Raw genomic sequence first — 16713 nt, forward strand, 5'->3', positions numbered from 1 at the left:
GTAGCTATTTTAAAATGTTATTTATTCTGAAGTTCTTCTTTTATATCATCTCCGCGCGATCTCTGCTCATCAACTGATGATTTCTGGTATGTTTTGTTCTCGTGTCAGGATTCACGAGGTCTCCGTGTCTTCAGGGTTCCTGTAGGCAGTGCGCATGCGCGTGTGGCTCGAGATTATTCTGCGTCTGAGGGAAACATGCGAGCGTCAACATGCGTGATGTTCACGAGCAGACGCGCCGCTCGGCCGTGACGCGCTCCGCGGCGGAGGATGTCCGTGAGCGCGGCGGCGGAGGACGGAGGCGTCAGTAAAGCGCAGGTCAAGCGTCAGATCAGGAGCATCGTGAAGGATCTCGAGCACATCCTGGGAGACCTGAAGGATGTGGCGAAGGAGCTCAAAGAGGTGCGTGCGCGCGAGCGTTATAATGATGATGAGGATGATGATGAAGATCATGACCGTCGAGGCCTCAAGTACACATGACATTAACTCTCTGATGCTCATCATCCTCATCCTCATCATCACAGACCTGTGGGCTTCATTCGTGTGAGTCAGATTCAAAGATTCGACTCTTCTCCGACGCTCGTGTGATTGACAGCTGTCACTCATTCCTTCAGTATGAACTAATTTTAATATTAAACATGTACTCCTGACACAAGTCATTTATACATTTCATGAGTCAGGAGGCGTGGTCACAACATTGTTTAAAAAAAAATAAAACTTTGGATGTTCTCAGAATGTATCAATGTTACTCATCCTTCTAGCGTTTTTAAACGTTACTTGTTTCAGGAAGTTCAGAGAACATTCAAAAGTAACGCTCTGATAATGACTGCAAAATGATACACTGAAATGTTCCCCTAATGTTTGCAGATCTAAGGGGAAGAAAAACTAGCTGCTGATAATACTAGTGTTCTGTGTTCTGTATAACGGTTCTTGTGTTCTGTTCACCGTTCTCACGTCGGTGTCTCGTCTGCTTCTCAGGTGGTGGAGGAGATCGACTGCCTGACGTCTGACCTCCGTCTGGAGGAGGATCTGACAGACGGCTCAAAGACAGACACACTCAACAGCAGCTCCAGCAGCACCACCACGGCCTCCAGCGTCAAGATCTACCCCGAGGAGACGCTCTTCAGACCTTCAGCCGTCCTGAAGAGACCCACACACAGAGCCCAGGACATCTCGCTGATGCAGAACGGAGACCCAAAGACATCGGGCTGTCCTCAGAGCACGAGAGAGCGCGTGCGCTTCAGCGAGAAGGTGCAGTATCACGGCTACTGCCCGGACTGTGACAGCAACAGCACAGATCTGCACTTACACACCGAGCTGATCGACGCCAGACACAGTCCTGTCCATCAGAGCCCCGAGGTCGCCAGCATCGCCTTCCCCTCGCAGAAACCACACAAGACCATTCTACGCAAGTCCACCAGCACCACCGTCTGATAGAGAGACAGGCCTTTCGTTTGGAGAGGAGAAGCCGGAGAAACACAGGAGGGGAAGAGCTTTCAGAATCAGGAGGAAACACTTCTCAAACTGAGGACGATCTTCTTCTTCTTCTGTCTGTGATGACGATGCTCTCTCTGTTCCCTGCAGGTCTCTCATGCGCCGCTCATCTTCATCTCACCTCGACAGAGATCTGGAGCATCTGATCACATCACCCTTTAAAGAACAGAAACCAAAAACGACTAACAATCCTCCGCAAATTCAGAGAACCAGAACTTTGTAAAGGACCTCCTCGGTTTTTGTAAATACAAGAATCATATTTTTGATATTTTCTAAGATGATTTTAAAGATGTCACACAGTATATATGATTAAAAGTACTGATTATAAGCTTGGAGTCTGTCTTTATTGTGAGCGGAGAGAAGAAATGCTGAGAGCGGACAGCAGGGGGAGACCTGCTCTCATTAGTGGAGTGATGAAGACTGTGATGAAGACAGTGATGAAGACAGTGATGAAGACGGTGATGAAGACTGATGAAGACTGATGAAGACGGTGATGAAGACAGTGATGAAGACAGTGAGGAAGACTGTGATGAAGACAGTGATGAAGACTGTGAGGAAGACTGTGATGAAGACAGTGATGAAGACAGTGATGAAGACAGTGATGAAGACTGTGATGAAGACGGTGAGGAAGCACGCTTGTACTGTCAGCTGGACAGTGTTTGTGTATGATGTGTGCTTGAGGAAACAGATGAGAAGAGATGAAGACTGAAGAGCTGATTCTGTGACGCTGAGCCGAGGTCACAAAGTGTTTATCATTTAAAGTCAAGATTCGACGCCACCTCGGGCTTTTTCCAGAGAATATATCATTTATACTAGAAACTATCAAATCTGTGTTTGTTAGTTTTAAAAATGCTCATGTCTTTATATTAAAGATTTGATTCATTTCCGTGTCTCTTCCTAGATTTTTTATTTAGCAAATCTCGCACTTCTGCCTGTTTTTGGAACGGAATTGGAACTTTTTGTAATCAAAATAAGAAATATCTTGATTTTTCATTTTATTATTATTATTTTATTTTTGGTTTGATTTGCCCTGTTATAAATTATTTGAAATGATTATTAAAGTCGTCTTGATGATCTTCTTGAGAAACACTGATTTGAAGGCTCGCTTTATTGTATTTTTATTACCATGGCTGTATTTTTCCCCTCAGATCCACTAATGTTAGTTTTTGTGTTTCATAAGTGTTTCACATCCGGTTTCCAATCCACTAAACAGGACTTTTTTTTTTGTTGTTTTTTTTGGAGCTGTCTCTTTAAATCATCTAAGCAAATGAACTCATTTCTGATTGGCTGTGTGTGAATGAGTGACAGCTCTGCTCACACACTTCCAGCTGATCATTAGTTAGAAATAAAATCTGTCCATCCTTCAGCCTGCTGCTGTTACCTGAATACATTATTTATACAGTATTATTTATTATATTTTCATGATGTCATGTCAGTCAGCTTTATTTGCCCTTGACCCTGGCTCTCTCGTGATGTTTATCCTTCCCGTGTTGATTTATGGCCTGTGTGTCCTGAAGCCAAACCTGTCTTTGTTCTCACTGAATCCTGATGACAGTGATCATGAAGCAGCGGTGACCGCTGGAATGAGCTTCTGCCATCTCTGAGATCTCAGTGTCTTTATGAATTGTGCAGCAGAGATTCTCGTTGTGTTCGATGATCAGAAAACTCTCTCTGTAGGGATCACGTTCACTGCCACGTCGCATGGAGAGCCATGAAATCAGCAGCTTAGCCCTAACTAACCCTTACTTTATGAAAACATTGTGTCGAGATGTCTAGTTTTCTTTAGTGGTATTATAACATTATTTAAAGGTTACAACATGTTTCTTACAGTGTTCTATTAACTTTATTTTCACTCAAAATATAAAATTAATTGAATGTTTGTTTTTAATAATCTAAGAATGTTGAGTGTTCTTTGTTTGGTTAGAACACAAATTGTAACAAAAACGATTAATAGAATGTTCATCAAAGAACAAATAACATCGTACACTGCAACAAAAAAGTTTTCTTAGTGTTTGTCTTGTTTTCTAGCATAAATATCTACAAATTATTTAATCAAGATGAATTCACTCTGCAAGTAAAATGACTTGAAAAAATAAATAAAGAAAAGAATAGATTCAATATATATATATATATATATATAAAAATATAAATATATATATATATATATATATATATATATATATATATATATATATATATTTTTTTTTTCCTTTAAAACAAGCAGAAATATCTGCCTATGGGGCAAGAAAAAATATCTTGTTTAGGTTTTGAATTAAGATTATTCTTACCCCATTAACAGATATTTTTGCTTGTTTTTAAGAAAAATTAACAAAATTTTTATTTTTGTTTATTTTTATTATTTTTAGAAAACATGACTTGATATCGTAAATAATTTTACTTGTGCGTCAAAGCACTGAACAACATTCATTTGGAAAACAGTGTCTCAATAATGTAAAATGATAGTTAAAGGCAGTTCATCATTGAATTCAGTGATGTCATCTCTGTTCAGTTTAAATAGTGTCTGTGCATTTATTTGCAATCAAGTCAACGATATCGCTGTAGATGAAGTGACCCCAACTAAGCAAGCCAGAGGCGACAGCGGCAAGGAACCGAAACTCCATCGGTGACAGAATGGAGAAAAAAACCTTGGGAGAAACCAGGCTCAGTTGGGGCCAGTTCTCCTCTGACCAGACGAAACCAGTAGTTCAATTCCAGACTGCAGCAAAGTCAGATTGTGCAGAAGAATCATCTGTTTCCACCAAAAAGTAATCGGATCTAGCAGTTTTTAATGCTTTTCCGTAGGATAGGTTACTCTCCCGCCAAGCAATACGAAATACCTCTAGTTTTGTTTTCCTCCAGCTGCGCTCCATTTTTCGAGCTGCTCTCTTTAGGGTGCGAGTATGCTCATTATACCATGGTGTCAAACTGTTTTCCTTAACCTTCCTTAAGCGTAAAGGAGCAAATGTATTTAAAGTGCTAGAAAAGAGAGAGTCCATAGAGTTCAGAATGTCTATGCTGATCCCAATGCATCTTTTTCATTATATTAAACCCGTTTAATCCCAAATTTTCCCAGACATGAAAATATCCAAATGATGTGTCACTAGTAACCCTTTGATCCAATCAATGACTATTTTTTGTATTTTGGGGGGAAAATTGTGTCAAACTGTGTTTCTTGGTTGGTCACAATTGTGACGTGTGCGAAAATGTTTATATTTAATTCACATATTTCTGCAGGCATCTTTTTTTACTATTATGTGGTTACTATTATGCAGAAAAACCCTGGTACAACACTTCTTAGCTAAGATAAAATACAAAACAATACAACTGACATATTTCAAAATTGTTACTTTATTGCAACATATGAGATCAAATTGTTATATTAGAGCTACCTGTATTACATCAGTACTGTATCTTATTTGTAACATTTGAACTTTTAATAAAGTGCAATATTTTGTCATTGCAACATTTTAGCACAGGTTTTTTTTGTTTTAAGTGCAATTTTTTTTTTCACAGTTTAGGCTATTATCTAAAAAGATATTAGAACAGAATAGAAAATAAAAAAGGTAATTGCAACTTTTAATCTCAATATTCTCTAATTTAAGAGTTGCAAGATAAAACGCTACAATTCCGTTTTTTATTTTTTTTTGTTCTGTGTTCTGTAGTTATATAAACTCGTCCTGTAATAATTAATGGACTGAACTGAATTCATTAAACACATTATTGATTGAATGGCATAAACTATTTAGACTAGTCTATTAATTGTTTTCCTAAAGACTGGTCAGAACTATTTTAAATTAGATGCAAGAAAAGCAGATTGGTCTAATTTGCTCTGATTAGCCGTTTGTCAGACTTTAAGAGCTCTTTCCGTGCGTGAGTGCTTGTGTTCTGTGGAATCACGTGGATGCTGATGTGAGTGTAACTGATGTTAAACGAGCTCTTAGGCCACGTGAGACGAGGGTTTTATTTGAGTTTAGTGAGCAGAGGTCATCCTCACACGGCCTCATCACACTTTAACACACAGATGGACGCACGTTAATCTAAACCGCTCCAATTTCATGCTGCTGTTGTGTTTCTTTCTGTGTTGTTGAGGTAAAGAGCTTCTGTCACCTCAAGAACATCAGCCTCGAATCCAGCAGCCAAACCCAGAATTACACAACTTCATTTAAGAGAGAGAGAAGATGACAAACACACGTCACATTCTGTTCTGAAACACCACAGTGTTACTATAGTTTCACTGCAGCTACTGAGCTTTTCTCCTTCTATTAAAAACAGCAGCTCCAGCTCTTCATGTGTCAATCACCCATTCACTGATTCAGTGTTACAGAATATTTTAGATAAATACTACTTTGTAAATGGAGCACGAGGCGAATGACTCTTATGGACAAATTGTTTTCTGCTACACATTTTTTTCTTGCAATTTTTTTTTATTACGAAATATTGATTGGACATTTTCAGAACATTTTATTATTTATTTAAATATTTATTGTAAGCATTTTTGCTTTTATTTGACAGGGCAGTGTTTAAACAGGAAGTGAAGTGGGAGAGAGAGGGATGGAATTTTTTCAGTTTAGTTTTTTATCATTATTATGGTTCGGTTTTCTGCTGTTTAATAAAAAATAAAATAAAAAAAGGAATCAGTGAAAAAAGTGCTCTGAAGGTCCCAATCCGACTCTCATTCTGACGGCACCCATTCACTGCAGAGCATCCATTGATGAGACACTGATGCAGTGCTACATTTCTACAAACCTGATGAAGAAACAAACTCATCCTGATCTCAGATGAACTGAGAGTGAGCACATTTTGGGCTACTTTTGCATTATTGTTTCAATTGTTGCATTATACACACTTTTTTCCCATTTTATCACTGTAAAGCTGCTTTTGACACAATCTATATTGTTAAAAGCGCTCTATAAATTAAGGTGAGTTGACTGGGTGAAATTCCTTGAATTATGAAGGAAGGCATGAAATATGTGTCCCTGCAGCACAGAAGCATTGTATGAGTCACAATTATACATTTCTCTTTTATGACAAAAATCATTAGGATATTAAGTAAAGATCATGTTCCATGAAGATATTTACTGAACTTCCTACCGTAAATATATCAAAACTTCACATTTGATTAATATGCATTGCTAAGAACTTCATTTGAACAATTTTAAAAGATGATTTTCTTAATATTTAGATTTTTTGCTTCCTCAGATTCCAGATTTTCAAATAATACCTAAAACGCATTTATTCAGATCTCAGATGATGTTTAAATCTCAATAAAAAAAATAAAAACAGCACTGACCGGTTTGTGGTCCTGAGTCACGTATCACGCGGTTTTATGTCACTTGTGTAACTCTGAAACGGATCCAGAAGCTGTAAAGCTCCTCCTCATCTTCATCATCCTCCTCATCTTCAGCGCATCCTCAAGTGCGCTCCCGGAGCTCGAGGCGCGTTTTCTCTCCGGTTGCGCGGATTATGGCTCGGACCGGGTTCGGTGTCGTTCTGCTGTTTCTGTGTGTTTCCGCTCGGGTTCTGCCGGTGTTCTCTCAGCGTCACCCGGGATCGAGAGCGCGGCCGCGATTGGTGAATAGGGGGCGCTCGGTGAGCTCCGGGTCTCAGCACGTGACACCGGGACGAAGAGCCCCGGTGGCCGTGATCACAGCCCGGCGGAACACCAGCACGAGCTCCAGTAACGGGATGGTGTCCGATGACCCCTACGACCCCTACAAGTCCGTCAGGAACAGTCCCTATGACCCATACTACAACCACTACGACTCGTACAGACCCAGATCGAGGAGCACACCGAGACACCCCGGACACGGAACCAGATACTTCCAGAACGGTGAGGAGAACACCTGCACCGATTCTAATAACTGGATTCGGATTCTGAGATTGATTTGAGGTTAAAATACAGATTTAAAACCTCGAGATATTTTAATAACTTTGAAATGAAATCTTTGAGCTCAGGAAACATATTTGGAACATTTTAACAATTCAACATTTTGGAAAAAAACAGTTCATCTTAAATTTTAAAAAAGCACATAAAAAGCCCAAAATAGGAAACAAATCAGTCCCTAAACTCCGGAAACATTAGTATCTCATATTTCAAAGCGATTTATGAAAGAAATCATTTAAATCTATGTGTGCATTTGTGAAATCATTCAGATGTAACGTTTTGATAATTGCACATTTCTGTTCTCAGTAACTGATTACAGTTAGATTTGTTTCTGTAATTCCCAACACCGAATCGCTGCTCTCTGGTGAATGTGCACAGGTCTGCCGGATCTGGTGGTGGACCCCTACATGATCCAGGTGTCCACGTATGTCCAGAGAGTGCCCATGTACAGCCTCCGGTGCGCGGCCGAGGAGAACTGTCTTGCCAGGTGCTGCTCACCTTCTGATCACGCATCTGCAACCTTTCAAGAACATGTATCAAATATGAACAATATTATAAAAATCATGTTTTGTCCTACTGTTTGCATAATCATTGAAAGAAGGTGAATGTTGTGGGAACTTAAAGCAGCAGGAGCTTCACTGCATCCTGAAGTCACAGGAGAAATGCTCCAGTTCTTCAGAGAAGCATCAGTGCTCTGGTGCTGTAAAGAACCTGATCTGAAGAACCTGTAATCAGCACCAGGAGCTTTAGAGCCAGGAGCCAGAACTGTTCCTTGATTAGACGTTTCTCTGCTGAGCCTGTCCCCTGATTTCAGAAACCTGTGAATCTCCTCTGTGTTCCTCAGTTCTGCTGCAAACGCACGAGATTACGACACCAGGGTTCTGCTGAGGTTCCCGCAGCGCGTGAAGAACCAAGGAACCGCAGACTTTCTTCCCAGCAGACCGAGATACGCCTGGGAATGGCACAGCTGTCACAAGTGAGGAGAAACACATACATGTCACGAGTAACTGCTAATGATGATGATGCTTTTACGATTAATTATTTATATTGTGATGCAAAGTCAAATGTTTGAAATATTTCGAGTTTTAAAAAGAAATGCATGCATTATTCATCAAAGATGCAAAAAATATTCTGATTTCTGAAGATCATGTGACTCTGAAGACTGGAGGAATGATGCTGAAAATACAGCGGAGCATCACAGAAATACATTACACTTTAACACAGATTCACACAGAAAACTGCTGTTTTACATTAGAATAATATTTCACATTTTTTATTGTATTTTTGCTAAAAAAGAGACTTCTATCAGAAACACAAATATAATTTTGCACAGCAAAATGATTGCTTACTATAATGTAATTCTAATATTTAACTATTTTTACTGTATTTTGGATTAAATAAAGCAGAGACAAATAATACATTTGGTTTGATAGAAACTGTATAAAATATGTTAATAAACAACAAACATCAGGTTACAGTGGAAGCACACTTCAAACATCCTTCTCTTCCTCAGTGTGTGTGTCTGGTGTTCTAGTATAAATATCTCAACATTCTTGAATCAAGATGCATTTAATGTACAAGTAACATGATTTAAGATATTAAGTCTTGTTTTCTAAAAAAAATTATAATAATTATCTAAATGTTGTTAGTTTTTCCTTGAAACAATCAAAAATATCTGCCAATGGGGCAAGAAAAAAAAATCTTAATTCAAAGGGTAAACAAGATAATTTTTCTTAACCCACTGGCAGAAGGTTTTTCTTGTAACACTAAGAGAATGATTGTTTTGCAGTGAATGTGATGATGGTTTGCAGGGAGTGTGAAAGTCGGCGTGTGTGTGTGTGTGCTGATGATGTTGTGTTGTGCTCAGTCACTATCACAGCATGAATGAGTTCTGTCATTACGACCTGCTGGACTCCAGCACACAGCAGCGCGTCGCCGAGGGTCATAAAGCCAGCTTCTGTCTGGAGGACACGTCCTGTGACCCCGGATACTACCGCCGCTACGCATGCACGTCTCACACACAGGTGCGTGATTACACAGAGATACAGTGCTTCACACACTCTCACACTCTCACACTCACACACTCTCACAAACACACACTCACACACTCTCACACTCACACTCACACACTCTCACAAACACACACTCACACACTCTCACAAACACACACTCACACACTCTCACACTCACACACTCTCACACACACACTCTCACACTCTCACACTCACACACTCTCACAAACACACACTCTCACACTCACACACTCTCACAAACACACACTCTCACAAACACACACTCACACTCTCTCACACTCTCACACTCTCACACTCTCACAAACACACACTCACACAAACACACACTCTCACACTGACACAATCTCAAACTCACACACTCTCACACTCACACACTCTCACACTTACACAATCTCACAAACACTCACACACTCACACTGACACACTCTCAAATACACACTCACACTCACACATTCACACTCACACACTCTCACTCTCACACTCTCTCACTCACACACTCACACACTCTCACTCTCACACTCTCTCACTCACACACTCTCACACTCACACTCAAACACACTCACACTCTCAAACTCACATACTCACAAACACACACTCTCAAACTCACACACTCTCACAAACACACACTCTCACACTGACACAATCTCAAACTCACTTTCACACTCACACACTCTCAAACTCACACACTCTCACAAACACACACTCACACACTCTCACACTGACACTCTTAAACTCACACACTCACAAACACACACTCACACTCTCACTCACACACTCACACTCACACATTCACTCTCACACTCTCTCACTCTCACACACACACTCTCACGCTCACACTCACATACTCACAAACACACACTCTCACAAACACACACTCACACTCACACACTCACACTCACACATTCACTCTCACACTCTCTCACTCTCACACACACACTCTCACGCTCACACTCACATACTCACAAACACACACTCTCACAAACACACACTCACACTCTCACACTCACACTCACACACTCTCAAACTCACACATTCACACTCACACACTCTCACTCTCTCACTCACATACTCACAAACACACACTCTCACAAACACACACTCACACTCTCACACTCACACTCACACACTCTCAAACTCACACATTCACACTCACACACTCTCACTCTCTCACTCACACTCTCACAAACACACACTCACACTTACACTCACACTCTCACTCACACACTCTCACTCTCACTCTCACTCACTCAAATACACTCACACTCTCAAACTCACACACTCACAAACACACACTCTCATAAACACACACACTCACACTCAGACACACACACACACTCTCTCAAACTCACACTCTCACAAACACACACTCACACTCTCAAACTCACACTCTTACAAACACACACTCACACACTCACTCTCACAAACACACACTCTAACACTGACACTCTCTCTCACAAACACTCACACTCTCACACCTTCACACTCACACACTCTCAGAAACACACACTCACACACTCTCAATCTCACACTCTCACAAACACACTCTCTCACTCACACTCTCACTCTCACACTCACACACTCAAACTCACACACTCACAAACACACACTCACACTCAGACACACACACACACACTCACTCTCTCAAACTCACACACTCTCACAAACACACACTCACACTCTCAAACTCACACTCTCACAAACACACACACTCTCACACTCTCAAACTCACACACTCTCACAAACACACACACTCTCACACTCTCAAACTCACACACTCTCACAAACACACACACTCTCACAAACACACACTCTCACACTGACACACTCTCAAACACACTCTCTCACACCTTCATACTCACACACTCTCTCACACACTAACACTCAAACTCACACAAACACAGACACACACACAGCCTCACACATTCATACTCACTCAAACACTCTCACACACTCAGACTCACACAAACACACACGCACACTCTCACACATTCACACTCACTCACACACTCTCACAAACACACACTCACACCTTCACACTCTCTCACACACTAACACTCAAACTCACACACTCTCACAAATACACACACACACTCACACATTCACACACTCAGACTCACACACTCTCACACAAACACACACTATCACACATTCACACTCACTCACACACTCTCACAAACACACTCTCACACAAACACACACTCTCACTCACGCTGACACACTCTCTCTCACACTCACACTCACACTCACACACTCAGACTCACACACTCTCACTGACACACTGACACACTCTCACCCTCGTCCTCCAGCAGCACACACCACTGAGAACATGTGTGTGTGATTTTCTCCATCACTAGTTACTCGTTACTTCAGAAATGTAACAGGTTACAGATTACAAGTTACCCTGTCTAAAATGTAACAAGTAGTGTAACTATTTCAGTTACTTTCAAAAGTAATGTAACATTTGATCACTTTTCTAAATTTCTAATGTTTTCAACTGTTAATAATTTCAAACCTTGTGTCCTATTCTGCATCTGAAACAATGGTGTATCTTTTTTTAGATTTATAAAAGAAATCTCTCAAATCAGTATCTGTGTGAAAATATCTTCATGAACATGATCTTTACTTAATATCCTAATGATTTTTGTCATAAAAGAGAAATGTATAATTGTGACTCATACAATGTATTGTTGTCTATTTCTATAAATATACATCTGTGACACTGATGACTGCTTCTTTGCTGCAGAGACACATGTTGTAAGTAAATCACATGACTCCATCACATGTAACACACTCCCCATCACTGATCGCAGGGTTTGAGTCCCGGATGTTACGACACCTACAGCGCAGACATCGACTGTCAGTGGATCGATATCACAGACGTCCAGCCGGGACGCTACACGCTGAAGGTCAGAGATCCTCCACACGAGCTGCTGGTGCTCTGAGGATCTTCTCAAGGGTCTGATGTGCTTTATTTCAGATTACAGCGAACCCAGGCTTCCAGGTGCCAGAGTCAGACTTCAGTAATAATGTAGTTCGCTGTGACATTGACTACACCGGAAACGCCGCGCACGCATCCGGCTGCAGCGTGACGCCGTAAGTGACACGCTTTCTTCATCTTACCTGAAAGAAACCAGCTCGTATGTCAATCCTGCAATCCTTCTCTTCACAGACACTAGGACTCGAGAGAACCCAGGAGCAGTGAACATCACCACGATCGCAGACCGGCTGTGTTTACTGTGCAGAATTATGACAGGAACCCATCTGAACAGATGCATCGACCCAGCTAACAAACACACGTTTCCCAACATTCCCTTTCAATTATGAAAACATTATTTCAGAGTGTTTTTAATCATTCAAAAGAGCGCTTCGTCTCGTTTTTGTGAACATTAGTGAAACGTTCCATTCTAACACTTTAAAAACAGTTTGAGAATGTTACATTTGAATGTTCTTTCATCATCAAAATCACCCATTTTTTTTAAAGAATGTTTTTTTTCTTGCTTATTCAAACACTTTACTAAAAAAAAGTTATTGAAGGTTATTTTAGGAATGATCTGTCCTAACATTTCTGTAACTTTTAAAAACATTCTGAGAACTTTCTCTGTTAGCTGGGTCATTTTATCTTAATTAGTGTAAAATAATGAGCAAACTCCATCCAGTCGTAGATGTAGTGTTTTTGTCTTGTTTTCTTTTTTAAGAGTCTGTGTTTGCAACTTTATATCTGTTAATCGTAATGTTTCTACAAATAGTTAGATTTAGTTTTAATGATGTGTGCAAAAGAAAAAAAGAAAAAAAAGAATGCTTACTAAGAGGCTTTTTCAGATTTATGTTTAGACATATTTATATTTTCAGCCTCTTAAAGAGCTAGTGATATTAGGAGTCACTGTAGATTAGGAGACAAACTTCAATAAACAGATGAGAATATGTTTTCTTAATTTTCACGTGTTCTTATTATTTAAATGAAGAGGAATGTAACAGAGTGTGTGTCTGTGTGTGTTAGTGAGAGTGATAGAGAAAGAGTGTGTGTGTGAGTAAGAGAGCTAGAGTGTGTGTGTGTGTGTGTGTGTGTGTGTAAGAGAGCTAGAGTGTGTGTGTGCACTTTAGATGGGTTTAATACAGAGCAGGAGTACTGGTCACCATACTTGGCTGTATGTCACGTCACTAACACTGTCACTACTCAGTAAAGGTAAATGTTTTCTCTCACTTAAAGATTTCATATTTAACCAACATTTCAGCAACAAGCCTTTCTCATGGAATCTGATCCTTGTGTGGCTTCCACTTAGATTTATGCTCTCCTCACATGACCTGAACCATTTTACATTTGTTAAAATTAATGTAAAATTATAATTTATAAAATAATCTCAGTTTTAATTAAAATGAGGTTAAAAGTTATTTATGTTTATATAAATATATTTTTTAAGTAAAAAAAGACCGGAGGCGTGAATATGAACGTGTGTAGGCTCTCTCTCTCTCTCTCTCTCTCTCTCTCTCTCTGTGTGTGTGTGTGTGTGTGTGTCGCCCTCTGCTGGTCTGTGTGTGTATCTGCGCGTGCGCGTGTGTGACGGGGCCGCGCGCGCTGAGGAGGCAGAAGGAGGCGCGCGCTCGCGACACATTCTTCAGATGATCCGCTAATAATCATCAGAAACACCGAGAGACAATCAGCGGAGCGGGAACGAGGTACAACACACACACACGGGACACGAGACACCGACACACCGGCGGGAGACCGGAGAAACACGGAGAGAGAGAGAGAGAGAGAGAGAGAGAGAGAAAACATCTGAGGGATGCTAAAGCTAAAGCTAAAGCTAGAAACAATAGACACAGACAGAGATAAACACACACACTCAGAGACACTGTACACACACTGACAGAGGATGCACCTTCATCATCATCATCATCATCATCTCATGAATATCCATCAGTCTGTTTTTCGCGCTCAGTTCTCGATTCATTGTGTTTGATGTGAATCATGAGCATCAGTGACTCGTTTCTTCATGATTCTTCTCTTATTGACAGATTCATCATTTATTCTGCACAAAAAATGTTTCATGGTTTTTCATCAGAGTGTAAATAACTCTGAAACGACTTTATTGTCCCCTCGTGTCATCATCTGCTGGTGAATGTGGACCAGGGGTTAATTAGATATTCCGTTATACAGTTAGATTAAACTCACCATTCAGCTCTGATAGCCACGCCCACCGTCCAATCCCGTGCTGACGGAGGAGATCAAGCCCCGCCCACTTCTTTGTGTCTCTGATTCACTCCGAGTGACGTCACACGAGGGTAGTACTGTACAGTAGATGATGTTTGAGCCTGTAATGATGGAGTGTGTGTGTGTGTGTGTGTCTCAGAATGCTGACTAGAGATGGACGTTCCTGAATACCTGGATCTGGATGAGATTGACTTCACTGATGATTTACCTGTGAGTTTATGACTTTATCAGATTCTTCATCAGATCAACTACTTTAGGCTCAAATGTTCACTCAAAGCTCCCTTAAGATTGTTATATTTTAATAAATGATGTTATAAAATATTCCATCTTTTTATTAAGTGTTTTAACATTTTTATGCTTTAATTTTAAGTAAGCATTTTTTAAAGGAATGATTAAATCACTTTTTATTTTGTTTGCTGTTATTTTAAAATCCTTTATTAAAATTTGTAATTTTTAGGGTTAGGGTTAGATTTCAGTTTAATTTAATTAATTTTTGTATGTATTTGTATCTTTTTTTATTATTAATTTAAACTAGCTTAAATGCAAAATTTTTATGCTTTAACGAACTATTCTCTGATATCAGTTAATGGTCAGATGACATGCAATTAAACAAATAAAATATTTCACATTTTTTATAAATGTTGTGATTTATTTCTACCTTAATTAATAGATTTTTTGTTTTATTAGTGAAAATCTGATATGTTTTAGCCATACATTTTCTCACCATTAATAAATAGCCACACAAACAGTTTAATATTTATTAAAATGCTTTGTTTTTATTTTAAAATATTGGTTTCAATTTAATAAATAAAAAAAATTATCAATGTAAATATTTTATTTAGTTAGTTTTTATTTTTAAATAATTTATCAACTACAAATGAAGATTCTTATTTTGTGTTTATGGTATTTTTTTATTATTTTTGATTCCATTGGGATGGAGTGTTGTGTGTTGTTTAGTCTCGCGTTTAATTGAAGGTTTGTTGAGTTGGTGGGATGTTTATTAAGCTCCAGGAACAGCATCACTTCCCATCAGTCCTTCAGCATGATAACACACACACTGGGGGCTCATGGGTAATGTGTGTGACGCTCTTTAACCCTTCGCATGTCTTCTGTCTCAGTACTCGTCCAAGAGCATTCCTGAGCTGTGCCGGAGACACGATGCAGCGGTCGACGACAGACAGGGTACGAGCTCACGCTATTATCAGATTCATAACTACACTAGAGCTGCTTTACAACTCAATCTCAATTATGAATCAAATTTGTGATAATTGTTGAACACCTCGACTCTAACTGAGCTGAGTTATGACACGATTGTCTTCTGTAGATCTGCTTCAAACAAACTTTAATTTAAAAATATATGATTTTGCACTTTTAGCAACTGAGTGGATCTGAATAATGATTGTTTGTGTCATATTTAATGAAGTTTGCTTCATTGATTCTGTTCTTTTTGCTTCTGTTTTTGGTGTCTTTTTCTTTTTTTAAACATATTTAAAGAATGTTTTTTATTTTTGTTATTTTGTGTGAGTGTATTGTTTGGATTTTTGGAGTTTAAAAAAAGTATTTTTCATTTTTATGAGTTAATTATTACCTTTTTATCAACTCTGCTCTAGTTAAACAGCTTGAAGTGTATATTAGATTATAAGTATGCATTTATAGAATCATTGATTCTTTTGCATTCTTATTTATAGCGGATAATCTGCCTAGTAACAGTCTTTTTTTATTTAGGTTTACTTTCGCTTTTAATATTTGTTTAAATTATATAATTTTAGTTTTATTGATATTTTAAAACTGTATTTAAATGTTACTTTTTTATTTTATTTTAGCAAGTGTTTTTTTTTTTATGTTTTTTTTTTTTTTTTTTAAAGCTGGTTAGTATCAATCTATTTTTATTTTAATATTTATTTCCGCTTTTTTTATAGTTGAGTTAATACATTTTTATTTTATTTTATTTGTTTTATTGATATTTTAAAACAATTTATTTAAATGTTACTTTTTTATTTAATTTTAGTGAGTATTTAATCTTGGTTTATTTTTTTTATTTTTATTAATTTAAACGTAATTCAACTTAATTTCAATTTATAGAATCATTGATTCAC

General features: G+C 38.8%; 3 protein-coding genes across 4 annotated transcripts in view; all 3 read left to right on the top strand.

The window, feature by feature from the left end:
• The first annotated feature begins 158 nt into the window (after positions 1 to 158).
• On the top strand, positions 159 to 2375 carry LOC127963388 (protein Largen). The gene is made up of 2 exons (XM_052563291.1): positions 159 to 399; positions 976 to 2375. Exons 1-2 carry the CDS (start codon positions 268 to 270, stop codon positions 1429 to 1431), a joined length of 588 nt encoding a protein of 195 aa, XP_052419251.1. The 5' UTR covers positions 159 to 267; the 3' UTR covers positions 1432 to 2375.
• Positions 2376 to 6874: 4499 nt separating this feature from the next.
• On the top strand, positions 6875 to 13329 carry LOC127963385 (protein-lysine 6-oxidase-like). 2 transcript variants are annotated; one of them, XM_052563286.1, is made up of 7 exons: positions 6875 to 7321; positions 7754 to 7862; positions 8220 to 8351; positions 9243 to 9399; positions 12219 to 12314; positions 12386 to 12501; positions 12578 to 13329. In XM_052563286.1, exons 1-7 carry the CDS (start codon positions 6955 to 6957, stop codon positions 12582 to 12584), a joined length of 984 nt encoding a protein of 327 aa, XP_052419246.1. In that variant the 5' UTR covers positions 6875 to 6954; the 3' UTR covers positions 12585 to 13329. The 2 variants fall into 2 exon arrangements, with proteins under 2 accessions (XP_052419246.1, XP_052419247.1); XM_052563287.1 differs by lacking the exon at positions 12578 to 13329 and having other exon boundaries at positions 12386 to 12505.
• A 602-nt stretch (positions 13330 to 13931) lies between these two features.
• Positions 13932 to 16713, top strand: part of LOC127963373 (synphilin-1-like) — a 9693-nt gene continuing 6911 nt past the window's right edge. Inside the window, exons 1-3 of the mRNA XM_052563269.1 lie at positions 13932 to 14082; positions 14757 to 14827; positions 15736 to 15799. Coding sequence (XP_052419229.1) covers positions 14771 to 14827; positions 15736 to 15799 — 121 coding nt within the window. The 5' untranslated portion in view covers positions 13932 to 14082; positions 14757 to 14770. The remainder of the gene's footprint in view (positions 14083 to 14756; positions 14828 to 15735; positions 15800 to 16713) is intronic.

This window comes from Carassius gibelio, chromosome B8, assembly GCF_023724105.1.
Source record: "Carassius gibelio isolate Cgi1373 ecotype wild population from Czech Republic chromosome B8, carGib1.2-hapl.c, whole genome shotgun sequence".
NCBI lineage: Eukaryota > Metazoa > Chordata > Actinopteri > Cypriniformes > Cyprinidae > Carassius > Carassius gibelio.